The 27221-nt window shown below is 44.6% G+C and overlaps 1 protein-coding gene across 1 annotated transcript in view; it reads right to left on the bottom strand.

The window, feature by feature from the left end:
- Positions 1 to 26846, bottom strand: part of sema3ab (sema domain, immunoglobulin domain (Ig), short basic domain, secreted, (semaphorin) 3Ab) — a 42832-nt gene extending 15986 nt beyond the window's left edge. The window contains exons 1-5 of the mRNA XM_079501625.1: positions 26755 to 26846; positions 25862 to 26236; positions 10429 to 10589; positions 9302 to 9364; positions 1278 to 1397 (exon numbers count right to left, since the gene is read on the bottom strand). Of these exons, the coding sequence (XP_079357751.1) occupies positions 1278 to 1397; positions 9302 to 9364; positions 10429 to 10589; positions 25862 to 25979 (462 nt within the window). The 5' untranslated portion in view covers positions 25980 to 26236; positions 26755 to 26846. The remainder of the gene's footprint in view (positions 1 to 1277; positions 1398 to 9301; positions 9365 to 10428; positions 10590 to 25861; positions 26237 to 26754) is intronic.
- Positions 26847 to 27221: the final 375 nt, after the last annotated feature.

Genomic DNA, 27221 nt, shown 5'->3' with positions numbered 1-27221 from the left:
CCTTTTTGTTCCGACAAAGTTGACAAATATTTGTCATAATGAACAATAATAAAACAAGAAAGGTGAAATTCTGGGAACTTGTAAGTATGGTTGGTTGCACTGTATTCATTCTTCTTCATGTAGAAAGCCACTTGCACAATTGGTTTATAGAAAGTTCTGTTCTTGCCGTTCATACTGTACATAATTGTGATGTCACTCCTGTCTGATTGGACATGATATTGTCCAATCAGAAAAGGGAGATACATTGGACTTTTGGGGTTACAAAAAATGTCCATTAAACTCAATGAACAAAAACAGATTAACAAGAAAAACAGATTTACTTTAGGTGACATAAAAGACTCGACGTAGAACAAGCGTGTTGCTGACAACCACACATATTTTATGTCTCAGTGCAACCGTCTACAATATTATGGTATATTGCAGTCTGAAACAAAGAATCTCATACATTCTTTCACAACCTTAAACTTGTCTTTGGCCAGTAGATGAATTGCAGTGCTACGTAAATGGCTGATCTCAGAGATATTTCCGCTCCCTAATTGTCAGTTAAAAAAAACGACTGTCTAATGAATAGGAAACACACATTTATAAGACTGAGTCAGTGACATTAAGGAGAGGAGAGCAATTTCCCTCTTTCATACACAAGTGGACACAAACGCACACGTGCACATACACACACACTCACAGAGTAGCAGTTTCATATTAAGAGTGATGAATTGGAGAGTTTGGAGACTATTGGAACCCTGTGTTTAATTTTCCACCTCATTTTGCTGAGTGACTGAAATCATGTTTTAAGTAGTTTGAAAAGCATTCAGGGGAAGAGAATGTCCTTAGAGATGGTTCTTCTGTGCTCTAAATCAAAAGTAAAAACGTTATCGACTCTGTGCCAGGGATTTGTTTTTAACAAGACGGTCTAATAACGGTGTCCTGTCCTTGTGGAAATCTAATTTGACATCATGTTGATGTCAAATTTATGATGTCATAATTATCATGGTCTTGTTCTCTTGTATTGCACAAGAGGCACAGTGAATCTGAGATTATGAAAAGCAAAATATGAAAAGCAAAAAAAGGAAACGCACAAAACAAATATTCACAATATTATGTGAACAATATTTGACTTCATTGACAGCGTGCACAAGAGATTTGTCCCTGTTCGGGCCGATAGTTTGCGAGATTTAACCATGGACGCACAGAATGCAAAAGAGAGACAGAATTGACATGCATATTCACAACCAAACAATTTGTTAAATAACAAAGACGTGTTGTGTTCCAGACAGTACCTCCGGCCTCTTGCCCACCTCCAGGTAGGCACACACAGGGTGGAAGGCTCCCGTCCCACACGCGTACAGATGGGTCTGGTTGAACGGCTGGAGCACCTTAATGAAGTTCGAGCACTCCCTCTGAAGCCAAAGAAACACAGGAGATTAATGAGATGAACACGATGAATTTAATTTAGTTAAATTTGAGAGAGAGAGAGAGAGAGAGAGAGAGAGAGAGAGAGAGATTTTTCTTTTTAAAGAGTCCTTTATTGAGCACTACTGGGTGATACAAACCATTACATACCCTCGACTACAAGTCTAATTTAGGTTCGAGCAAAAGAGGAACAGGTTACATTAAAACAGCCATCTTCCAAAGAAAACAATCAGAAAGAGAAAAACAGCTCATCATGATCTCCCACTGTGAGAGAGAGAGAGAGAGAGAGAGAGAGAGATAAAAAGATGTGTAATCTAGTGAAATAAATTAATGGCCTTTAGAACTGTACCACAGCACCAGATTAGATTGCAGTAATTGTGCGGCGTAACAACAACAACAACAACTCTAGATAACAAGTATGTGATCCGGTTAGCTGAGATAATCTGTGACTCTCTCTCTCTCTCTCTCTCTCTCTCTCTCTCTCTCTCTCTCGTTGCACTTCTCTCATCACACCACATGCTGACTTCTAAGATTACAGTGGACAGGGGCTGCATAATATCCAATGGGATTATTGTGACATTTACAAGGGAGGGAGTGAACCAAGGGTGTATAAACAAGAACTCATGAAGTAACCATGCAGTATAATATGGTACTATAAAGCACCTTGGCGCTAGTGAGAGAGTATAACTGTCAGTATAAGTATGATATGGGATGATGACACAGTTCATGTCACCCAATTCTCACCTGATCTTACTCCATATTTTCTAAAGAAAGAGACGCTTTTCTCTAGCTGGGTCTGACTTTCTATTTATTATGATTTCTCCATGATTAGCAGATCAATCTGAATATCCCCTTTCTTCTGGTCATATTGGCCTTGCTGCTTCTTAATTGCTTGATTGCTTGTGATGCTATTGATCAAGTCACTCTGGAATAAAAAAAGAACCAGCTGAATGTGTGTAATGCTCAATTTAAACATCGCTCACTAACTCACGGCACGTTGTGAACTTAGATTCACTGTAGCACCTTACTGGTGCTAATGTTTTGTTTGTGTTTATTTCATTATTCATCGCATGTCTGTTTATTGTCTCCACCAGGCCGAAGGCATGGTGAGAGAGGGCATGGTGAGAGAGTATGTTTTGCACTCCGTCCGTGTGTGTGTCCGTCCGTGTGTCCTTCCGTCCGTCCGTTACCAGCTAATCTCCGGCACCGTTAACCCGGTCGATGCCAAACTTTGCACACACACTCCCTAGATGCCAACGATGAACCTCTGCCCCGCATTTTCCAGAACGGCCTGTTATAGCGCCACCATGAGGCAGCTTTTCACATTTGTTACCTAAAACTACACCGATCTGCGTGAAACGTTGCATGCACACTCCCTAGAGGCCAAGGACAAACCTTTGACCTGCATTTTCCGCATCTGCCTTTTATAGCGCCACCAGGAGGCCGACTTTTGTAAAACACATTTTTGGATATTACTCCTCCAGATTCTGTCCAAAAATCTCACAAATCGTTACACAGTATCTCTATGGTCATGTGCTCAAGTCGGATCTGTCCGATATTTCATATTCCACCCTAATTGGCTATAATTGCCTTTCACAGTTTGCAAGATTGCCCCGTTTTGAACAAAAGCCTCAAATCATGAACACAGCATGCAATTTACGTGAAATCTTTCACACATTTTCTTACTAGGCTGAGGAATATATCCCACCCTTTTCACATTGGCCTGTTATAGCGCCACCAACAGGTTGATTTTTGCAAAACAGGTTGATTGGAACAAAATGCCTCAAATCATCCAATTGCCATACAAGGCAAACATGTTTATATTACTACTAAACATTTTGCCAAACATCTCACACAGTCCTATCCTCCTGGTGGAGACCTGTGCCCAGAAGGGCACTTTTTCTAGTATTGCATTTGTTTTAATCTGACAGCACTTTGGTTAGTCATGTTAAAAGTGCTCTATAAATAAAAGTTGAGTTGAGTTGAGTTGAGTTGAGTTGAGTTGAGTTGAGTTGAGTTGAGTTGAGTTGTGTTGAGTTGAGTTGTGAGCTTGTAGATCTGCAATTTTCAACAAGCAACCCCATCGTACGACAACGTATAAATCGGGCCATATGGGTGAGTACAGTAGCCTGTGGGTATCTGTTGATGTCTTGTACTGTGTGTGTTGTCTCTGTTGCTGCGTGGTCAGCTTTCCCTAGCTGTGCTCCATCAGCACAGCACGTGCCTGAACAGACCTGACCCCGAACCAAAATGAATATGTCATCATTGCACACATGGGGGGAAAAAACGGAAAAAGAGCCACAGATTATGCATGACTACATTTATCTGGCTTTACTGGGTCAGCCGCTGTTGTGTAAGCCTTTGTTTTCATCTCAACCAACGTCGTTCTTTGGACGCGCGCATGCGGTTTTATGTGAATAATCGACTATAATGACTGCAACAAGCTCATTATGCCGTCTGCACACTTTGTTTTGGGCAGTGGAACCTGCAATAAACCTTCAGCTAACAATGCAGACAACAAGAATTAAATCTCACAGGTTCGTACCTGTTTATCTAAAACGGTATATGCATTTACTGCATATATTCCCCAGAGCACTTTACAATTTGCATTCACCCTTTCATACCCACATTCACACACCAACGGTGGCAGGCAACTTCATCTCCCTCACTCTTCGTCTCTCTCTCTCTCTCTCTCCGACTCCCGCTTTGGCATGGCCCTGTCACACACAACCCTTCAGGCTGCTCCATTCATCCATGCCTGAGTGTTTACAGAAAACAGACCCAGACAAAGGGTTTCATGGCACTTTAAATCAGTCCTAGCGCACAGCAGACGTACAGCTCACAGGTTCCTGGCTGCATGCAGCCACGTACCGGTCAATGAGTTGAGGCCCAGATATACTGCTACGATTCCATACTGCAGCCTGGGGCTCATCTACTGAACATGCCATTGATTCATCAAGAAGCTAACCACTTACTGTAAGCCCTGTATACTTCGCTGTACGACAAATAGCAAAAATAGGCACTCTGCAAGCTCCACAACGCGTCAATTCGCAATGTGTTGTGAGCATGTTGATCGGCTATTGAAAATGTGTTTTTGCATATGACATGGCCAAAATAGGGACACCAGCAGGTTGGAGTGGTTAAGCTGCAATGTCAATGCTCTCTAGTGTGTTTACATAGTCACCCCACTTTACACAAACATGTAATGCTCGACCTCTGCTCTTCTAAATACAGGTGCGGCGTTTGGCTTGTCATGCAACATAGAGTCATCTGAGGATGAGCGAATTACATTACATTACATTACATTACAGTCATTTAGCAGACGCTTTTATCCAAAGCGACTTACAATAAGTGTATTCAACATAGGTAGGGAACAAAAACTACTAATCACCAGAAGTCTTTAGTGCATTTTCTGCAAAAACAAGCAACCAAGAGTATACCTAGCGCTAAGGTAAAAGTGCAATATATCAGCTACCTATTTCCTTAACCGGATGAGACAAAATAGCTAAATCAAATGAGCATGAGCTAAAACAATTAAGTGTATCGACTAAACAAGATCCAATAAACAATACAACAATAGAAAACAAACGTTCGTACAACTAGTTAACAACAAGTAGGTCAGGCAGAGAGGAAGGGTAGTGTTTCCTGAAGAGGTGGGTTTTCAACCTGCGGCGAAATATGGGCAGTGACTCTGCTGTCCTAACATCAGTGGGGAGTTCATTCCACCACTGTGGGGCCAGAACAGAAAAGAGTCGTGACCGTGTGGATCGGCCAGAAGGACCCTTGAGTGACGAGGCAATCAGTCGCCCCGAGGTGGCAGACCGAAGTGGTCGGGCAGGGGTGTAGGCATCGACCATAGCCCGGAGATAGGAAGGAGCTGTTCCTTTCACTGCCCTATAGGCTAACACCAGGGTTTTGAACTGGATGCGGGCCGCTACGGGGAGCCAGTGTAGAGAACGGAGAAGGATGGTTGTGTGGGAGAACTTGGGGCGGTTGAACACCAGACGAGCCGCAGCTTTCTGAACAAGCTCCAGAGGTCTGATGGCAGATGCCGGAGCACCAGCAAGGAGGGAGTTGCAGTAGTCCAGGCGGGAGATGACGAGAGCCTGGATGAGCACCTGGGCTGCCTTCTCCGTGAGGAAGGGGCGAATCCTCCTGATGTTGTAGAGGAGGAATCTGCAGGACCTTGTCACTGATGCGATGTTTGCCGAGAACGTCAGTTGATCGTCCAGGGTCACACCCAGATTTTTCGCAGTCCGAGTTGAGGTCACCACAGCATTATCAATGGTGATGGCCATGTCTCGGTGCGGACAGCCCTTCCCCGGGAGGAACATCAGCTCGGTCTTGTCCAGGTTGAGCTTCAGGTGGTTTGTCGACATCCACGCCGAGATGTCAGCCAGACAAGCAGCAATGCGTGCCTCCACTTGGGTATCAGAGGGGGGGAATGAGAGGATCAGCTGGGTGTCATCGGCATAGCAGTGGTAGGAAAAGCCATGGGAGTGGATGACAGCACCCAGAGATGTAGTGTAGAGAGAGAAAAGAAGAGGACCCAGAACCGAGCCTTGGGGAACCCCAGTTGTGAGCCTGTGTGGTTCTGACACAGACCCTCTCAGCATCACCTGGTAGGAGCGACCCGTCAGGTAGGATGCAAACAGGGAGAGTGCAGAGCCTGAGACACCCATCCCCTCGAGGGTGGAGAGGAGGATCTGATGGTTTACCGTGTCGAACGCTGCAGACAGGTCCAGGAGTATCAGGACGGAGGAGAGAGAGTTCGCTCTAGCGGCATGGAGCGACTCCGTCACTGCCAGCAGGGCAGTCTCTGTCGAGTGACCCACTTTGAAACCAGACTGGTTGGAGTCCAGGAGGTTGTTCTGGTGGAGATAGGAGGACAGTTGTTTAAAGACAGCACGTTCGAGAGTTTTAGATAGGAAGGATAGAAGGGAAACCGGTCTGTAGTTCTTGATCTCAGAGGGGTCAAGTGTCGGTTTCTTCAGGAGGGGGGTGACTCTGGCAGTCTTGAAAGTAGAGGGAAAGTAGCCAGATGTCAGAGAGGTGTTAATAAGGTGGGTTAAGAAGGGAAGAAGTTCAGGTGCAATAGACTGCAACAGAGTGGATGGGACCGGGTCCAGAGAGCATGAGGTGGGGCGACTAGAGGTAACAAGGAGAAGGACCTCGTTAGGGGAGAGGGGAGAGAAGTGGGATAGAGAGGGGATGGGGGGGGGAAGAGGAGTAGATGAAGGTAGAGAGGGGGGGGTGGCAGGCAGACGGGTGTGGGCAGTGCGCAGGGCACCAGCCGGGGGAGGAGGGAAGGAGGATCGGATATCGTTCACCTTCTTGTCAAAGAAGTTGGCGAAATCGTCAGGGAGGAGGGACGAGGAGGGAGGAGGGGGTGGTGGTTGTAGGAGAGAGGAGAAAGTTTCAAAGAGTTTTTTAGGGTTGGAAGCAGAAGCCTGAATTTTAGTGCAGAAAAAAGCAGCTTTAGCAGCTGATAGAGAGGAGGAAAAAGTAGAAATGAGAGATTGGAAGGTGAGAAGGTCCTCCGGGAGGTTGCCCTTTCTCCATTTGCGCTCAGCCGCTCTCAGGCTCCGTCTCTCAGTCCGCACTGAGTCCGACAACCAGGGGGCAGGTGGAGTTTGGCGTGCAGGCCTGGTGGTGAGGGGACAGAGATGGTCGAGAGAAGAGGATAGAGTAGAGAAAAGAAGATCTGTGGCGGTATCAGGGGATAGAAGAGCAAAGGATTCAGGGGCAGGGAGAGCAGAGAGAACAGAAGAGGAAAGATCAGTGGAGGAAAGTGAGCGAAGATTGTGACGTGAGGAAATCATGTGGGTAGGGAGGGGCTGTGAGGGGGGAGAGGAGAGAGAGAGAGAGTAGGACATGAAGTAGTGATCAGAGAGTTTCTTACCCTTTTCACTGGAAAGAGGAGTGACAGACAGGTTAGCAATAGAGCAGCCTCTGGTGAAGATCAGGTCCAGTTGGTTGCCCGCCTCATGGGTAGGAGGAGATGGGGAAAGAACTATGTCAAAGGCGGCGAGAAACGAAAGTAGTGGGTCTAGCTGCTTCTCAGTCGGGAGGTTGAAGTCACCCAGAAGGATGAATCCAGAGCCATCGACAGGGAAGAATAGTGACAGTGAAACAGGAGAGTATTTCCATTTTCTGGAAATGAGCAGACCAACCCCACCACCTGTCCGCACGGCTCTGGGAGTGTGAGAGAAGGAGTACACATCTGACAGAGCCGCGGGCGTAGCAGTGTTTTCTGGTCTGATCCAGGTCTCAGTCAGAGCAAGGAAGTTAAGGGAGAGCAAGGAGGCGTAGGCTGAGATGAAAGCAGATTTGCCTTCCACCACAGCCGAGTGGCAATTCCAAAGCCCTCCCGTTACCACTTGCTCGACGTGAGTTGAAAGAGTAGGATAGATGAGATTAGTTGTGTCGCGACATCTGGGTGTAACCCAGTGTTTGTGCGACCGCCAGGAAGAAGAGAGGACAGGAATAGGAAGAAAACACATTGTAGATCACTAAACATATACTACAATACACTACTATATATGTCACTAATCAATGCTACAGCTTATCGTTCAGTGACGAAGTCGGACTTTGACAAAGTCGCCTGTCGCCTTTGTTCGCCTGGCCTCGGACTTTGACAAAGTCGCCTGTCGCCTTTGTTCGCCTGGCCTCGGACTTTGACAAAGTCGCCTGTCGCCTTTGTTCGCCTGGCCTTCGTTTGCTGGCCGCCGCTTAACAGCTGACGCTTTCACCTGGTGGTATAAGGCCAATCCAACTGATTGCTAATCGTCTGCCAGGAGTGCTGGCTAAACCACTCACTTCACACTTCACAAGGAAATCAAGTGGCCTATACTACTTATCAAGTGGCCTATTACAGGGTGAAACTAATTAAACTAGTCTACTAGCCTACTGTTTGAACACAAACAATACAACTATAAACTACTGACTACCACACAAGCTAATAATATAATACTAATACAAAAGTACTTAGAGTAACACTAACAGCAGTTTGCTAAAATACAGAATAATGCTACTTACTCAACTAGACAGGTCAGGAGCTCTGTTCACTTCAAATGTTGGTCATAATGCCATGGCAGTACATCGGATCCAGCTTTAGCATCATCTTATCAAATTACCCGAAGCATTATATTATATTATTTTACATAAACGGCTATAGTTACAGCCTTCATGGAGTCACTGTGCATTAAATGAGATATATAATTTATTGCAGCAACAACCACGTGACTATATACTGTAGATTTGATTTCCATGCTCATATACTCTGGCTGTAAATTGCAGTGATTTCCCACAATTGATATCAGAGAAAGGTGATTAAGGTCAAGCGATGATGCCAGAGAAAGGATTATGACCAGCTTTTGTGGTCAGCCACAGCAGCGAATGGAGTGCTTTGTCCACGTGGCTTGTCACCACACAAGATGAGTGACACGTAATATTACAAAGAGACAGTACATTTCTGTTACTCAGGTGTTAGTCACTGTTGGTTTGGTGTGGCAGTCAGGTCTTAGTGAATGAATCACTGGGGCACGTAAACTATAGCTTAAACCAGTGTAACTTGTCCAAATGATGCAATACACTGTGTATTGTGTTGACACCACTGGTTACCACTGGAACAGGAAGGAAATGTGCTCTGTGTGTGTGTGTGTGTGTGTGTGTGTGTGTGTGTGTGTGTGTGTGTGTGTGTGTGTGTGTGTGTGTGTGTGTGTGTGTGTGTGTGTGTGTGTGTGTGTGTGTGTGTGTGTGACTTCTCTTTTCTTGTTCGTGGAAAATATATTAAAGTTCTGTCTCGCAGTAAGAAGGCAGCGCAATACTGTAGGTTGGCCACAGTGAGAAAGCAAGTTGCAACAACTGTAAGTTAAATTGAAACTCTTACCGAGAGATCTTTTCCTGCCCACTTGCATTCATCTCTCCTGGTGGGTGAGGCTGGCCAGGGTATCTGTGGCACAGACATGAACACATGATTTACAACATAATAATAATAATGAATTGCATTTTTATGGCGCTTTTCTATGCACTACGTGCCTACTCAAAGCGCTTACAATGGTTCATTCATTCGTACATTGGGAGGTGAAGCGGCGAACAGTCGACGCCAGCGTCCTCACTTCCCACATTCACACACCAATGGTGGCAAGCTCACACCGACCGACTCATTGGAGGAAATGTAGGGTTCAGTGTCTTGCCCAAGGACACTTCGACATGTGGACAGGAGGTGCCGGGATTCGAACCGCCGACCCATGGATCATTGGACGACCTGCTCTACCTTCTGAGCCACCAATTCCTGAATTAGATTTACAGAATAAAACCACAAACTGAAAACAAAAGAAAAAAAACCTGATCTATAGAATGCCATAGGCCTGAAGTGCAGCAAGTCTGCATGCATCTGTGTATAATGGACGGGTTGGAGGGGGGTGGCCGGTGGGGGGGATGGGGGTTCACAATGTGATTTGTTCTCCACTTTGTTTCCGTTTACTTCATTATTCATCCAGGTGTGCGCAGAGCGGCTAACATGCCTGGCACAGCGTGTGATCCTGTGCGACAGCTCTGGCCTGAAATATTCATTAGGCACTTTTGTGCAGAAACAAGAGTCTGTTCTGCAGTCCAGAGATACCTGAGGCCTGGAATGGGACTGTGGATGGAGGTACACATGTACACATGTACACACGCACACATGTACACATGTACACACGTACACACACACACACACACACACACAGTGCAAGATAATATGAGGCCAGTCAGTCATACAGACAAATTGACAAATAGTCAGACTCAGTATTATGTTAAACTATACAACATAGTCATGGATGGACAAATTGATCAGAAGACTGATCTGTCAAATGCGTTTTATTATGATATTAGTATAAAAACGTTTGTCTGAAGGAAGCTGAACAAAAAAAACGTTTTACACTTGTGTACAAGTGGTGGACAAGACAGGTACCAATAATGAACCACCTTGAACCTGGAACATGGTCATCTCATGGTCAACTCATTCTACTGTACCTGTGCGTAGTCTTTGCTAATGTTCAGGAGGTTGAAGGAGAAGATGTGGTCCTTGGCTCCGACCACCAGTCTGCCTTTCTCCTCGTCCAGAAGGAAGGTGTGATAAGCTGAGCTGTTGGCCAGGCCCTCGAATGTCACTAGGTTGTTAGACTCCAGCATTTCTGGAAAGGACAGAACGGAGAGAAAGGGGAATTCGATAATCACCATTCGGTCACCATTACAGTAATTATGGGTAGTTATAACAACAACACCGCAGACTCAAAGCTGTTTCGAATGAAAGTTAAAGCGAATCAACATTGCAATGAAGCAAAAATGTCAGCTGCAGCAGAAGATGCCATTCTGAGTTCAGACAATAATCCACTGTATTATCTGTCATCTAATTTTAATGCAGGTGTGTTATGCAACCTTTATAATCTTCAGAACGAGCGTCGCATTAGCCGTATGACCAGAGATTCATGTCCTTGGTCATCAGGTTGACGTTTTACTGCTCTAATTGTGTCTGTCCGTTAGTTAGTCACCCACGCCTCCATATATGGTCACGCCTCGTGACATCACGTCTCCATATATGGTCACGCCTCGAGACACGTCATGCCACCATATATGACCATCTCCATATATGAAGATCACAACACTAACCTCATCTAACCCTGGATAACCATACATGGAGAAGACTGGATCATCACCTAGATCTGCATATGTGGAGCCGGCCAGCAACTCTACATCTGACCTCAAACCTCAAACCCTTAGATCTCCATATATGGAGCTGACCTGTTCTGACATTCCATATGTTGATCCTTCCCCACCCGTCCTTCCTGTTCTGACATTCCATATGTTGATCTGACCTCATCAAACCCTGTACACTCAAGACACGCTCCATATATGGCCAGTACAGAAATAATTCCATATGTTGATCTGACCCCCCATCTGACCCCACCACCAGCTACAAACTGACAGCTGACACACGCTCGCGTGACGGGCACAATGCCCTGCAAAAAAGAAAAAAGAAAAGAAAAGAAAAAGAGCTGGCGTCAATGTTTTTCAACACTCCAATGACGCAGTGAAGCGTCAATCAAACGTATGTTTTTGTTTCATCATTTACACACGCCTTCTGTCTCCCCACTGACCCCACAATTCCTGCACCATTCCGAAAAATGGAGGAAGCTCATTCTTGCCGTAGTCCAGTATGTGCTATTTGACCTGACCGTACCCTTTCATGTACGCAGTGTGGCTTGAGCAACACTTGAGCACTTCAACGTTGACAGCATGTGTAGCTGTCCACGCTCGAGCAGTTTTATAGCTTTTGCCACCGTCACCAATCCTGGCCTGAGAATGCAGTGTTCAGAGTGAGATTAACGTTCTTCTTTGCCTTTTCAAAAGCCTTTCTGTTCCATTCTCTCTACTTCTAAAGCTCATGACCCAAAAGATACACTTGGTGTCTCTCCGGGACCCAAACTTATACAAATCCATTATGAATTAAGCAACCGTAACCCCTATTTAAAGGGCCACTTCACCCCTTTTGCAACCAGATCTTATTTTAATGATGTTTGGAGACAAGAAACACTTTCCTGGGGTTTTTATGTGGGTAATGTGTTTTTAGATATTTTAGTATTTCAAAGTGTCCATGGGCTCCATGACGTCATGGACACTGGGCTCACTTCCTCCCTGGACTACAATTCCCATAATGCTTTGGTCCACTGCTCCTCCTCGTGGATAGGGGAGGGCTGTCTTACTGAGACAACATGTAGTCCAGGAAATAAGTGAGCCCAGTGTCCATGACATCATGGAGCCCATGGACACTTATACTAAATAAATACTGAAATATCTAAAAACACATATTTCCCACATAAAAACCCCAGGAAAGTGTTTCTTGTCTCCCAAACATCATTAAAATAAGATAAGTTGCAAAAGGGGTGAAGTGGCCCTTTTGCAACAATTTCTTAATAGTTGTTCTTGGGTGGAGAGAGGATACATTGTTTTTGTTTTTTGTCTTTTTAACTAATATTAAAAAATTCACACTCATGAACTGAGGGGCGCTCTTATCATCATACATCATCATACGTCAACCATATGCTCAACCAATCAAATCATCACATTCAAACACAGACACGCAAAGCTGTGCATGGGATTGGTGTTACACAAAAATCATGGCTTCCCATCAATCACAGACAGACAGACAGACAGACAGACAGACAGACAGACAGACAGACAGACAGACAGACAGAGTTACATGTTGGAGACGGTGTGCCACCGCTCAAAAACATTGCTGTCCGTCCATGGTAAACACTTTTAACATCTAAGGCACTTGGCACAGCACCTCTCTCTCTCTCTCTCTCTCTCTCTCTCTTTCTCTCTCTCTCTCTCTCTCAGTCCATTTGTGTGGTAGTTGGTCTTACTGCCGGCATGCGAGTGTTAACACACAGGGGGGTCCACCGGCCGTACATCTGAAAGGAGGAGCAGAGAGATGGCGCCATGCAGTAGCCGTGGTGCTGCAGGACAATCTGTATTGCTTTGGAGGAGACAGTGAGCCCATTGATGTTCACATCTTCAACACAGTGAATTTATGCTGGAGAAAGTTGACCCCAGTGACCCATGGAAGACAATGTCACCTTGAGGTTCCATCAAGTCTCTCTGGCTACACAGCTGTGCTGATAGAAGATACAGTCTTCATCTGGGGAGGGGGCTATTACAATGTGCTTTACACATTTGATGTTGACGCCCACAGATGGTTCAAACCTAGGGTCTCCGGGACTGTTCCAAAGGGGAGGAGGGACCACTCAAACCAACTTCTGGCTGAACACACCTTTTGCACAGCTAATTCCAGGATGATGCAGCGGTCATTCAGCCTTAATTGCCTATGGAGAGCTGTACAATTTGGTGGCTGGAAATGGAAGCAGAACTTCACTGATGTGTGGAAATTCAACCCAGAGACCATCTCCTGGAAGAAGGTTGAGATCAGAGGGAAAGGACCATGTCCAATGTATGGTATAGGTTGCATGGCGGGGGATTCGGAGGACACAAATGAGAGAGACAACAACAACAACAACATAAAAGTGTGCCTACAATAATTAGAAGGAAATAGAAATAACAAGTGAGGGGCGCTCTAATCATCATACATCATCTCATTCCGGCCAAGCGCGCCTCAAAAAAGAAGAAAAAAAGAAAACCACACCTGTGTGAAGTGAGGGGCGCTCTTATCATCACATCATCATATATTATCTCATTCTGGCCAATCACAATTTGCATCCTCACAAAAGCCAAAATCAGCCAATCAACTTATTATCAGCCACGGGTGTAGCTTAAGAGGTCCAAGTATTGTATTGTGCAATGTCTGACATCTCTCTATCAGCCACAATGCCACATATACAACGTGTGTCCCCTGTGGCACAATCGTTATGCGATGCTCAACCAATGGCACATCTCCCACCCAAGCACGCCGGCCAATCACAATTTGTGTCCTCACTTTTCCTCACTTAAATCTTCAATTCAATATTTGTGCTTACACAAACCTGGAGGGCATAGGAGGGCTGGCGCCCCTAACGAAAATAAACCCATGGGTCCTGAGTCACGACCCATTGTTTGGGAACCACTGTTAACCACAAAAATTCTCACCTTCCTCCACAATCACACACTAACTGGTTCCAAGCCTACAAATAATGGTGCAGCTGAGCCAGTGAGCAGAGAGGTGGACAGCAGGTATCTAAGCACCACGGCCAAGCCATCTTGAGCTCTGGGCAGCCAACAATCAAACTGTCTGGCTCGGGCTGGATCGGCCAACTTTGCGGAACAGGAAATCTGGGAACTATATACATGATGTTGCAACGCTATTCCACCAGTAGAAAACGGAGGATTATGCTGAACCCACAACAACCATTAGCTGGCTTTAATACGCGCTACTTTTAGAAAGAGCCAGCTCACGTTTTGCTGTGTAATCTATGGGTGTTCCCAAGCCTGGCCGAATGAGCGATTTTCACACTCACAATGGAAAACTGAAGTCAGCTAACAGTATGTTCAGAATGTTGTCATGGGTGGAGCTAGGCCTACATTACGACAGGTCATTTTTCTGTGACACATTGCTCACACGTACGTTCACACTCCATCCCTCTCACATGTTTTTTTTTCTCACTGCCCACACGATGACCCCCTCCTCCACTTGGCAAACCACACGAAAGGGCGTTGAGGTATGGATGGATGAAAAGAGAGTTGAGAGAGAATTGACATTTCATCCTTCCACTCTGGCGCTTCCTCTCGCACTTTCGTTCTTTCTCTCACTCTCTGTTTCTCAGGGAGTAAATAACCGAAAAGTTCATGAATGTTTCAGCAGAAGAATGCTCACCTCTTTGAAGTGTGTCAGAGCCCGAGAGAGAGAGAGAGAGAGAGAGAGAGAGAGAGAGAGAGAGAGAGAGAGAGAGAGAGAGAGAGAGAGAGAGAGAGAAAATAGAAACAGAGATTACACGTTTAAAAAGGACGTAGGAGTTAAACGAGAGGAGAATAGGTGGGATGATGCAGGTTTCTTGGATGCACCTGACACTAATGTTCACTAATTATGAGAAGGCTGTAACATGAATCATTGAAAGACATTAAGTAGGCTATAGTTTGATCAAAAGACAACTTTGTATTCAGCCATCCCCTTTTTGAATGCAACATGAGATTGTTGCGGTGAGTATATCTTTAATTTAATTTTTATTTTTATTTATTTTTTACCACAGGGACAATATTTATTTTGTTGAAACTTAGTTGCCTCATTAGTTCAGTTTTAGACATCAAACACTCACTTCAGAGTAGATTAAATGTAATTGTGTTCAACATATGTTGACTCCCCGTTCTCAATCGCTTCCCTATAGAGCGTCGCAGTCCCGCCCCCTACCAGGGCCCAGGAAATGATTCTCCGTTCATTTTCCTCATAGACATTTCAAAAAGTATTTATTTAAAGACGTTTACGCCGCGGACAAAGCCAACTCGAGTTGTGACAACTCATGACAAATGGGCCGAACAAATAATTAGAAAGACGAAAAAAACGGCAGGTTACAACACTTTTTTGTTGTTTTTCTTCTTTGTAATTATTTGTTTGGTCCAAAATGTTGTGTTTGTTGTCATGAGTTGTCACGACTCGAGTTGGCTTTGTCCGCGGCGTAACCGTCTTTAAATAAATACTTTTTGAAATTTCTATGGGAAAAATGCATTGGGAATCATTTCCTGGGCCTGGCGTCGTCATGAAAGGGGGTGGGACTGCGACGCTCTATATCTACCACACTTGCCCTCACTCATTAGCCACTCCCCATTCAGAATCACCCGTATCCACTACACCTGCCTCCACTCACCACAGCTAATCCTTGCTGCAATCACCACAGTATAAATACACCCGTGATATCTTGGCAGGGTTGTTTGTTCTGCTTCACAACAGACCATACATGGGTCGTGAGTACTGCTCTTGTAGAGCGGCAATTTCTGCCATTCATTGCCTTAGTTCAAATTCATCGTCCTCCTCCACCCCAACCTCCTCCTTCCTCCTCCATTCTTGCTCTTCCTTCTGTCTCTATTTCTATAGGAATCCAGGCGGGGCATTGGTGGAGCAGAGACGACCGATCGCTCCCCGAGTAGATGTGTGATGTGATTCTGTGAATGAGGAATAGGAAGCTAGGCTGATTGATACAATCAGCTGACTGACAGCTGATCACAATTTAGGCGTGCGGTCAGACTAACGTATTCCTGTATAAACGCTGTGCTTTTATTTATCTATGCCTGGAAACAAAGAAATCAGGTAGCATAGCATAGAGGACACTATTATACTATTCTAATAGGATATTCAAGTATAGAAGTGAAGGAAACTAGATTATTAGAGTTTAAGATCAATTCCCCTCAACACCAACGCCGAAAATAGCCGATCTAGGCTTCAAGTGAAGATTTTGATAGAAAGGCTCCAGTATATATGAACTGCCCAAATACATGGTTGGAAGCTGGAAACATAACACAAGAGAAAGCATTATGAAATGCAGTGTTCCTTGTATTAAAAGTAAAATAACAAGACGCTCCCTTTTCTTCATAATAGGGATCTCCTTTTGGAACAACCTGCCTGTATATCAAACAAAGCCAACCAAAGGAGACTTTGTGGGGAGTATGGGCTGTTGATGGGAGTTTGAAACCATGGGCGTGGGGTTGCAAGGAAGACTAGGAGGATTATCTTGTAATGTAATTGTTTCCATAGATTCGTTTAATTCCATGTATTTGTTGAATCCATCAAGGACCTCTTCAGAAATTATTTTTTCCAGTAACGTGCCCTCCTCTGTGGTTTTGTGTCATGATACTCCTTTGAGTCATTTTGCCTTTTCTCCAAACATAAATCAAACACTCTACTAATGAAAGGTGAAAGGTAGAGGGAGGGAGAGAGATGGGGAAAATGGAAGAAAATCTGAGTTTTGCCAAAGATGAGTTTGAGTGAGAGAGAGAGAGAGAGAGAACCTCCTGTGCCGGCTGTAGTTAGAAACAGATTGCTTAAGTTCTGCTTCCCCTGATCCACCTCTTTGGTATTGGCACTAAATAAAACAAAATAATCCTATTTTCACCGAGGACACACATGCATGAAGCATGGACGCACGCGCGCGTGCACACACACACACACACCCCTGTCTTATTGCTGTTGTCTTGGTTATTTTGTTGGTTTCCATTGCGGCTCAGTTTTCATAGCGTTCCGATTCATGCAAATAGCAACTATAGCTAAACAGTCTCTTAAATCTAAAGCCTAAAGTCAGCGGTCTTGTGTGAATCAGCCATTAAGGCACACTGAATTAATTCACATTTTGAAGCATCCCACAAAAGTCACCACAATGATTTCTCTCAAGAGTTCACAAAAATGTGTCATCATTTCGTTATATTTACTATAGTTACTATTTATTTAATTACTGAACAAGCCCAGTCTGTGGCCTGCAATTTACCAAACCCAAAACCTGCTTTATGCAAAGCTTACTGAGTTGTCCATATGGACAGAAATATGATTTATGGAATGATGAAATTAGACTGAGACAGCGGCTGTTGGCTGCATCAGATTAAATGTTCCATATGTTTATGGAAACCCAAATCAAATTATCACATGCCTCTGGAGCCAGTTAGGCTTCTTTATTTTTTTGTGTATGAAGCACGTTGAGTTGGAATGCGACTAGTTTTAATGGATTTATCAGATTATCGGGCGGTTATTAAAGAAAGTTGCGATCCTAAAAGAAAGTCATAAAAGGTTTCACTAAAAAAGTGCTGTTGAACCCAGCCCAAAGCTCTCTGTCCCAGATTAGAGTTTCTCTGTAGCCACGGTGATCAATCACCGGCAGAAACACTGTAAGTCCTTCTCCGACAGTACAATAACACTCCATACAGCTTGATTTATACCTGCTGTCGTGCGAGGGTGTCGCGCACCCAAAACAGCTGATCCACAACCTCAAACGCACCGCAGATGGGACACACAGTGAGCTTGCAGATCTGCTATTTATGGTGCGCGATACCGCCGTACGACAGAGCATAAATTAAGCATATACCTCTGACCTTTTTCACCTGCACCACTGAGACAGAGACAGAGAGTGAGTGTGCGCATGTGTGTGTGCACATACGTAGGGCACCGAAGTCTGAAGTAATTTACACATCCTATTGGGTGGGTCGCATTTTATTTTCCACATTCAGAATTCCCATAGACTTTTCTACCATGTCTGAACGACAACAACAATTAGAAGGGCTATATATTCCACATGCTGCTAGTCTAACAACCAAATAGGATGGCTCTGTATATCTGCATGGTAAAGCCTGCTTATACTGTAATTAGATGTGTGTCGTTGTTACTGTCTTACACCAAGAATAGCAGATTTACAAGCTCACAACGTGTCACACTCAATGTGTTGCGTGCTTGTAGATCTCTTATATTTGTGTGCATTTTTGTAAGTATGAATCAGCCTTAACACATCCCTTTTTTGAGTGGTGCAAGCACTCATAGACAGCTATGGCCTGACTCACACCTTCACAACAGATTGATGTATAGCTGATGCATGAGACTTATTGACTGATGCAAGCTCACAATGCATTTCCAATGGGAGTCACATGGTTTGACACAACATTTGTGTTGTATGAGGGGGTGGGGGGCAGTCGAAACACAGCCGAAAGCCGTACAACATAAATGTTGACTCCCATTGGAAATGCATTGAGGCAAGATGTAAACAACCCCTTTCTTTACATCTAGCATGCATCAATGTTGTATGCTAGATCGAAAGGTGTGAGTCAGGCCTAAGTGTGTCCCTGCCTGGGTCCGTCCGTCCGTCCCTGGCTGGCTGTGTCCGAGCACGAAAATAGTGTTTGGTTGGTTTTCACCACCAAGTGTCACTGTTGCGCAGCCTAACACACACACACACACACGTTTACATACACGCACGCACGCACGCACGCACGCACGCACGCACGCACGCACAAAACAATGACTGATTCCATTCCTCCCCAAATAACACACAACCAACAATAGACAGGTGTGTGTGAGTGGAGAGAGGGAGTCTATAGTCTACTCTAGAGTCTAGACTCTAAACCGTTTTCCTCTGTAAAGAAAAATACTTGTTGCTCAGCGTATTTTATAAACAGGATGGAAGGTGTTAGAGATCCATCCTTTACAGAGCCATTCAGCTGTAGCCCTCTCTCACACGAGTCACACCACACCTGTGTGTGAAAAAAGTGCACAGTGTCCATGGAAACGCACCGATCAACATGGGACTGATAGTTACTATTAAAAGTGAATCACCCTGGGACTATGGGGGCGATGTTCCTGTGTGTGTGTGTGTGCGTGTGCATGTGTGCGTGCGTGCGTGTTTATGGAGCATAGATACAATACACAGAGGTGTATGTGTTATTGGAAATAAACAAAAAACGTTTCCTTGCCACCGAGGTGACAGTAGCCGTACATGTTGGAACCGGTCTCTCTCTACCACAGGCAGGTGGTAACCACTAACATCACAATGATGATAGCATTACTGTACACTCGTTTTTTACGTGATTTCATCAATATATATCCTCTATTTATTTTCTTGCTTACTGTAACACACAGTCCATTAAGCCAACGGGTCCCAGGTTTGGGTGAACTAGCCTACTGTAAAAACAGAACCATGCACACTAGTGCATCTGAAATGTTTTAGTTTGAGTCTAGTTTTAGTCGACTATATATGATTTTACATTTTAGTCAACTAAATCTACAGTTGATTTTGTCGACAAAAATGTATTGCCTTGATGGTTCGTAATGGCCAGAAATAAATATGCATTGTAGCCCACAAAATATATAAAATAAAATGACTTGTATTTTTGTTCTACAGGCTCTCTTCTCCATTAGTCCCTCCCTAACATCAATGTCTAGTTTTTATTTGTTGGCAAAAATTTTAAATATATTTAAGTTTTAGTCACCATAGCTTAGTTTTTATTTAGCCTAGGTTTCATCTGTGAAAACGAACATTTCGTTTTGTCATAGTTTTAGTCGACGAAATCAACCCTGATGCACACGGTGTGTTCTTAGAATAAAAGACACATGCAGACAGAAGACGGACAGACGCGAGACCAGATAAACTGACAGAGCAAAAAAAAAGACAGACAGGTGGACAGACAAGTGTGTGAATTGTGTGACCTGTAGCAGGCGCAGCTGCTGCTCCGCTATATTCTCCACTCTCTCTTCTAGTCGTGTCTTCTTTGAAGTGGACCTGCCTGCTTCTGCCCCATATATACCACTTTCTGTGCAGCTGCTGCTGCCCGCCAATGTCCACTTTCACTTACAATTTCTCCATAGAAAACAAACAATTCAATTCTGTGTCAGATTTGTATCAGATTTGTAATTCAGTCTCAGATGTGTAAATCAGTTCAATTATAACCAAATGGACCATTTTTAAACTTCGAGTTCAATTAAGCTCTCCCTTTCTTTTTTTGTTCTCTTTCTCTCTTTCCGCGAACACTGGCCTTTTTCAATCACCATTTTTCAGTTTGTCGTCATTCTGTTTTATCCTCACTTTTGGATTTTTATCTTTGTGGACACTGCTGTATTCCATTAGAATGGATACCGCTATCTGAGTAGAGTGAGAGAGAGAGAACAGGGGGAAAAACAAACAGAGAAACAGAAAAAAGAAAAGAAGTGGCAGATGGAATAGATGCAAAAGAATGAACAGTCCCATGCGAGAGCGATAAAAATAAACTCTTTTACCCTATATTCTCTCTCTCTCTCTCTCTCTCTCTCTCTCTCTCTCTCTCTCTCTCTCTCTCTCTCTCTCTCTCTCTCTCTCTCTCTCTCTCTCTCTCTCTCTGGACTGGAGGGCATGGTGTTATGTGTTATCTAAGTGCTACCATAGAGAAAGCAAAAAAACACATCATAACAATAACCCATGTGTGGCATTTCTGTATGGGCTCAGTCTCAGTTCAAGGGCTTTAATTGACAGTCACTCTGCACACGGGTGGATGTGTGATTGCCTACTGACAAAACACAATGTAGGATCATGCCAACATTATGTAGGTTGACTCATTCACATGTGCCTGAGGGTGAGGACACAGCATATATAGTGTCATATCATCAGCAGAATAATTTGTTCACTGTCATGCAGAAATGCATTGAAACACCTTTACATTTGATGTAGATATGATACATGTATAGGCCTACAGTATAGCAGCGCTCTGGGGGTGTTGCTCTGCCAGCTATTTGAGGTTTGGGGATAACTGCTGTGCCTGTAATTGATCAGACACACTCAGGTAATTTGAATAATCCTTAGGCAATGACATTAGCTAAATGATGTTGACAGTTCTAGGTCAGATCTCATAGTGTGAAGCTGTTACTTGGCCACCGGTTTTGGGCACCAGAGATTAGATCAACAGATAGAGAGAGGGGGGGGGGGGGGGGGGGGGGGACACAACAACACAAACAATGGCAAATTGAAAAGTCAATCACGAGCATCTGGCCGTAGCTATGCAGAAAGGCAAATAGTGTCAGTCGATGGGATAAGAGACACACTAGTCACTATAAATCCTGAGACGGGCAGGTCACCATCTAGCTGCATATGACACCATTCAGGTCACCATCTAGCTGCATATGACACCATTCAAATAGCGAGCTCATTCACACTGGTGGAAACTCAACTCCACTCAGGAGATTCTTAACATGCTCATGGATTAAAAGGTGCTGGGGAACTTCCTCATTCCCCATGACTGTGATTAAAAGTCCAAGCACACCCAGAAAAACAAACCATGGCTGGCTTCACTGTATATGACCAGCAGAAGAATCATGTGACCAAAGAAACAGGCTGCATGGTTTCCATTGGCGTTTCATTTGGCGTTCAAAGGTAAAAATCTATGTAGACTCTATTATTATGATTATACGATTATACGATACGTATACGATTATGTGTGTGTGTGTGTGTGTGTGTGTGTGTGTGTGTGTGTGTGTGTGTGTGTGTGTGTGTGTGTGTGTGTGTGTGTGTGTGTGTGTGTGTGTGTGTGCGTGCGTGCGCTCGTGCTTGCATGTGTCTGTGTGTGTGTGTGTTTGTGGGGCGGGGGGGGGGGGGGATAAGTCCTTGGCTTCGCTCATCAAAGGGGTGGACAGGTCGAAGAGAAGGACTACTTTTGGCAGTACACTCAAGGCCTATAAAACCAAAGTACCCTGTCTTCCCTGCCCAGTAAACAACATGTGCTCTACTCCGTCCACATGTAACACACATGGATCCTGTCTCTATGGGTTCTTCTGTGTACCGTGTAAACGTGCCCCTTTCCTTGAAGAATAATCTGTTCATCTCCGTGTAGAATATACAGTACTTTCTGTGGCGAAACGGCCCTACTGTAAACCCTATCATCACTCAGTCACTTTACTTTGTTGATACAGTTGGAGCTCAGCTCATGTTTAGGTAGCCGTGGGGTGCTATTGTTATATCCTTCCCCCTGGCCCACTGCCCTTTGCACCCCCCCCCACCCTTCTTCCCAAATCACCTTCTGAAGATCAGTTAAGGGACCCCTAGGGTGGAGTGGGTGTGTGTGTGTGTGTGTGTGTGTGTGTGTGTGTGTGTGTGTGTGCGTGTGTGTGTGTGTGTGTGTGTGTGTGTGTGTGTGTGTGTGTGTGTGTGTGTGTGTGTGTGTGTGTGTGTGTGTGTGTGTCTGTGCATGTGTGTGCGTGCGTGCATGCGTGTGTGCCTGCGTGCCTGCGTGCGTGCGTGCGTGCGAGCGGGTGAGCGTGCTCTTTCTCACACTGTCGGGAGAATGGTAGAGAGAGGAAGCGTACACACACAGAGAGAGACATGAGGTTATCTGTTCTGATCTCATCTTACTGACTGACTCAGTGAGTTTACTGGGAGAGGTTTAGAATATTACGGCTGTTCTACTTTACTGGGCTGAAAGGTGTGACCTCCCACTAACCTGTAGGGGTCAGGGTTCCATCACCTCACAGCCCTGCGTGTCACATGTTCTACCTAAAGAAAGAGCATACAGCTACTGCACTTTGCAGGCAGGTATTTGTACTGGTATGTTTCCCATACAGAATAATATCTCTGGGTCGAAGTATAATAACTTACTTATGATGATTTAGGACAGTGGTTTTCAACCAGTGGTCTGGGGACCACCAGTGGTCCTTGAGGAGGTTCCGCGTGGTCCCCAGAGAAATGATGGAGAGTTGGTAAACAAATGGACCCTTATAGATCATCATTAACTCTTGAGAGTGTAAAATGAAACCAAATGGACCCGTTTGGTTTCATTTGGTTTCATTTTACATGCACACAAGAGTGCACACAAGAGTTAAATTATTGTTAAACAGCTGCATTACTTAATTTACAAGAAGTCTCCACAATTAGCCCTTCACTAAATCCCACCCCAAAAAGCGATTGTCCAATACCAATCCAAATAGTTTAGCAACGGTTGCTATGCAGGTCAAGCATTCTTCGCTGCTAGCGTGCCTATTGGACAAGGATGGGTTTGGGAGGGACTTAGTGAAGGGCTAATTAGAGAAAGTAGAATTGTTATTTTGATCAACGTTTGCCTGTTATCTCTCCTATGTTACCAGCATCAATACAGCATGGAATTGTGGACAAAATCCGTATCCAACGATAACTACTACAGCCATTAGTCTGATGAGATTGTTAAAAAGATTAGGTTAGCCTACCATGTATTTCCTTAATGTTCCACTGCAGTAGCAGCCGTGTAAGTTGCCTATTACATGCCACATACTTCTCAGGTTGAGCTAGAGTGAAATGTTCTCAAGTTTAAAATGTTCACTTTCACTTTCATATAGTGTTCATTTAACTTCACACGTTGAAATGAACACTGACAGACTTTTTTGTGCAGGATTCGTGTCAGACGAAATGGCAGACAAAATAGCTGCATCATGCTTGCATGTATCTCCATTTCCATCGATGTCTTGTTTGAAGCGATCTAATAGAGTCATGTGTAGCGGTGTCTGCAGTGATCTCTAATAAATAGAGATATCACGGCTGGGGCGTGTTTCAACAGCAGCATGTGGTTAGAAATGACTGATATGCTCACAGGTATCATTAGCTATCTACAGATGGCCACGAATTGGTGCGCGCGCATGTGTGTGTTTTGTGTGTGCGCATGTGCGCGTGCATGTGCACGTGAGCATACAGGAATGTATTAGTGAATGTGTCTACCTATAGGCATAATTGTGCGTGCGTGCATGCGTGTGTGCGTGCGTGTGTATGTGTAATTACGGCACTCCCAGTGCTGAGAGAGAGGAGAGAGAGGAACGTCTCTCTTTGGGAAAGCCATCTGCTGAAACAGACTTTGTACCATTCATCCTCAGTATAATTGCCATGCAGGGAAGGACAGAGCGGAAAAATGACATCCAGGAAAAAGAGAGAGAGAGAGAGAGAGAGAGAGAGAGAGAGAGAGAGAGAGAGAGAGGACGGGAGGGAGGGTGAGAGGGATGGATGAATGACACTTAACTGCCTGCAAATCTGTGTCTGGCAGCACTTTTCATTACAAAATTGACAACAGCATTCTATCAGGACAGAGTCAGAGGGAGAAAGGCATGGCCAGGAGGAGACATCTGTACACATTCTATCAGGACAGAGTCAGAGGGAGAAAGGCATGGCCAGGAGGAGACATCTGTACACATTCTATCAGGACAGAGTCAGAGGGAGAAAGGCATGGCCAGGAGGAGACATCTGTACACATTCTATCAGGACAGAGTCAGAGGGAGAAAGGCATGGCCAGGAGGAGACATCAGGACAGAGTCAGAGGGAGAAAGGCATGGCCAGGAGGAGACATCTGTACACATTTCAGTGAAATCATTTGCAGAGCAGAGAGATATTGGAACATTAATGTCCACACTCAGGGTTCATTTTGTGGAGTATATGATGGGTTGTGAGCTCATAGAGAGACAGTATAGTGCAAATCTGGTTCACATACAATTCTTAAGAAAATATCAAACATGATAATAGTGTCTGATGCCTGACAGTGAGGCCCGGGTTCAATTCCCGAGCTCAGCAAACCTTTGCTGCCTGTCACTCCCCAAATCTCTCTTCCTATTTCTTCACTGTAGACCAACAATCGAGGCTTAAAAGGCCTAAAGATATTTGTAAAAAACAAAGAAACAATAATATCAAACATATCAGCCATTTCCCAAAAGAAAATGCATACAATTAATTCAGTCTGACCAGCGATACAATTAAACGACCAGAGGGGGAAATGAAAAGCAGATCGATACAAACTGCTCTGACAAGTGGATACACCGCTAATGGTCCTATACTACCACAACACACCAAACGCCTGTTGTTGACTCAAACTCATTTACATCAGATAATACAGCATTCTAATATATCATGTATCACTTCATTGAGAGAAGCTCTTAAATACAGCTAAACATAGAAGGCGTGTATGTGTGCTTAAAACTGAAGCCGAATAAGTGACTTTTGAATTCATGCACCTGACACAACATCTTCACAGTAAACAAAATTGCCCCAAAAATACAGACGCTTAAGGGGCTCACTTGGTGGTTAAATTAACTGTTACATTACTGTGTTCCTTTAATTCCATCATAGACAGACAAAATACAAATCACAGAAAGATGTGCCACCATCGCTACAATGCTGTCCTACTCATAGCTGAACCTGTTATAGGTGTGAAGTGTGGAGTTTGCTTTTTCATGAACGCACAGGCCATAGATGTGATAAGGCTGCAACACATTAATAGGTGAAAAGAATCAATTCCAGGGTTTCCACACATTTCTATTGGAGAGGACACTCTGCCCTGCAGGGGACAACCATGATTTAGCAGATTGCATAAGCAACACAGAAATAGTTGTGTCTTGATTTTTCTGCAGTAATAACAAGTTCATCAATGCACCATACATTATTTATGAGGCGGTTAACTATTTAGCACGAAGCCTGATTCATTCACAACTTCATCATTTGGAGACTGAAAGGTCAATATATCGAGGTGTCAAGGGACTCACCTTTGTACGAGAGCTTTAGCCGGGGGACGTTGTTCTTCGTCTGCTGGGCACTGCTGCCGTCCAGCTGGAGTAGATCCACTCCACACAACAGCACAACGATGCCCCAAAGAGAGCCCATGATCCTGGGGCAAAATCTGAGAGGTCCCTTAAATCCACTTCTCCAGTGCTGTCCTCCAAATAGTGGCACTCAGATCAGGTGTGTCTTTTTTGTAGAAAGAAACCCCCCCATATACTGCTAATGGTCCAGTAATGCAGGATGCATCCAGTCTGGTCCTCCTCTGTGGGTCCAGGCTCCTGCCAAAAATCACAATCTTCCCCCCCAACACCAGGGGTCAAAAGCCAAGGTTACAGTCCAGCTCCAAGGTATAGTGGAACCTGCAACAGGAGTGGAATTGGGGTACCGGTCAATGTCACTGCAAAGCAAGCCTCCGCAAAGTCAGAGCCACAATCAAACCAAACTGAGGGCTGAGACCAGGGCATAGAGCTGTACCATGGTGAGGCTCAGAAGCAGTCAGCAGGTCTTTGTATGGCTGTCATACTCGAGGTCTCTGTCCCAGTGCCTGACAAGCATGCACCTCTGTCTTTCTGTCTATACCTCTGTCTCTCTGTTTATCTCTCTCTATCTCTCTCTCTCTGTCTATCTCTCTATCTCTGTCTGTCTGCCTGTCTGTCTGTCTGTCTCTCTGTCTGTCTCTCTTTCTTTATAAACAACCATCTACGTTTTCTCTCAGCTCCTTTCTTTTAGTTGGGAACACAGAAACAGGTCTAGTCTGTTTCTGCTGTTCATCCAGTCTGCTTGGTAAGCACAATCTCACACTGAGACTCTCTCTCTCTCTCTCTGTCTCTCTGTCACACACACACACACAGAGGCATACACACACTCACACACTCACTCCCGTTGCCTGTCTTGCTCCCTCTGTCTCCAATGCTGCTCTAGACAAGTCTATAGCCCTGCCCCATTCAGCGCTACTCTGCCCCGTCCACACACCACAAGGCACACTGAGCAACTGAGAACAGCTGAGGCAGAGAGAGAGAGAGAGAGAGAGAGAGAGAGAGAGAGAGAGAGAGAGAGAGAGAGAGAGAGATTAAAGAGATGGTGTAGGTGGGAGAGAGGGTGAAAGAGAGAGCAAGGAAAGTGAGAGAAACAGTGAGAGCCAGAGTGGTTGGAGGGGGGGAGGTCAGGGGAAAGGTAATAAAGAGTTGGAAGAGAGAAAGAGAGTTTGATGTACGGCTTGTTGTTTACAGAGAGCACAGCTAATAGCTTTTGTATAACATAGTAAATAAAAGGTAACAGGAAAAAATGAATGCCTGAAAAGAGGCAAGTTAAAAGGAGATACATATATTAATTTGATAAATAAAT

This window comes from Electrona antarctica, assembly GCF_951216825.1.
Source record: "Electrona antarctica genome assembly, chromosome: 5".
Classification (NCBI taxonomy): domain Eukaryota; kingdom Metazoa; phylum Chordata; class Actinopteri; order Myctophiformes; family Myctophidae; genus Electrona; species Electrona antarctica.
Note: the sequence above shows the minus strand (reverse complement) of the source record. Positions and strands in the feature narration are given on the sequence as shown.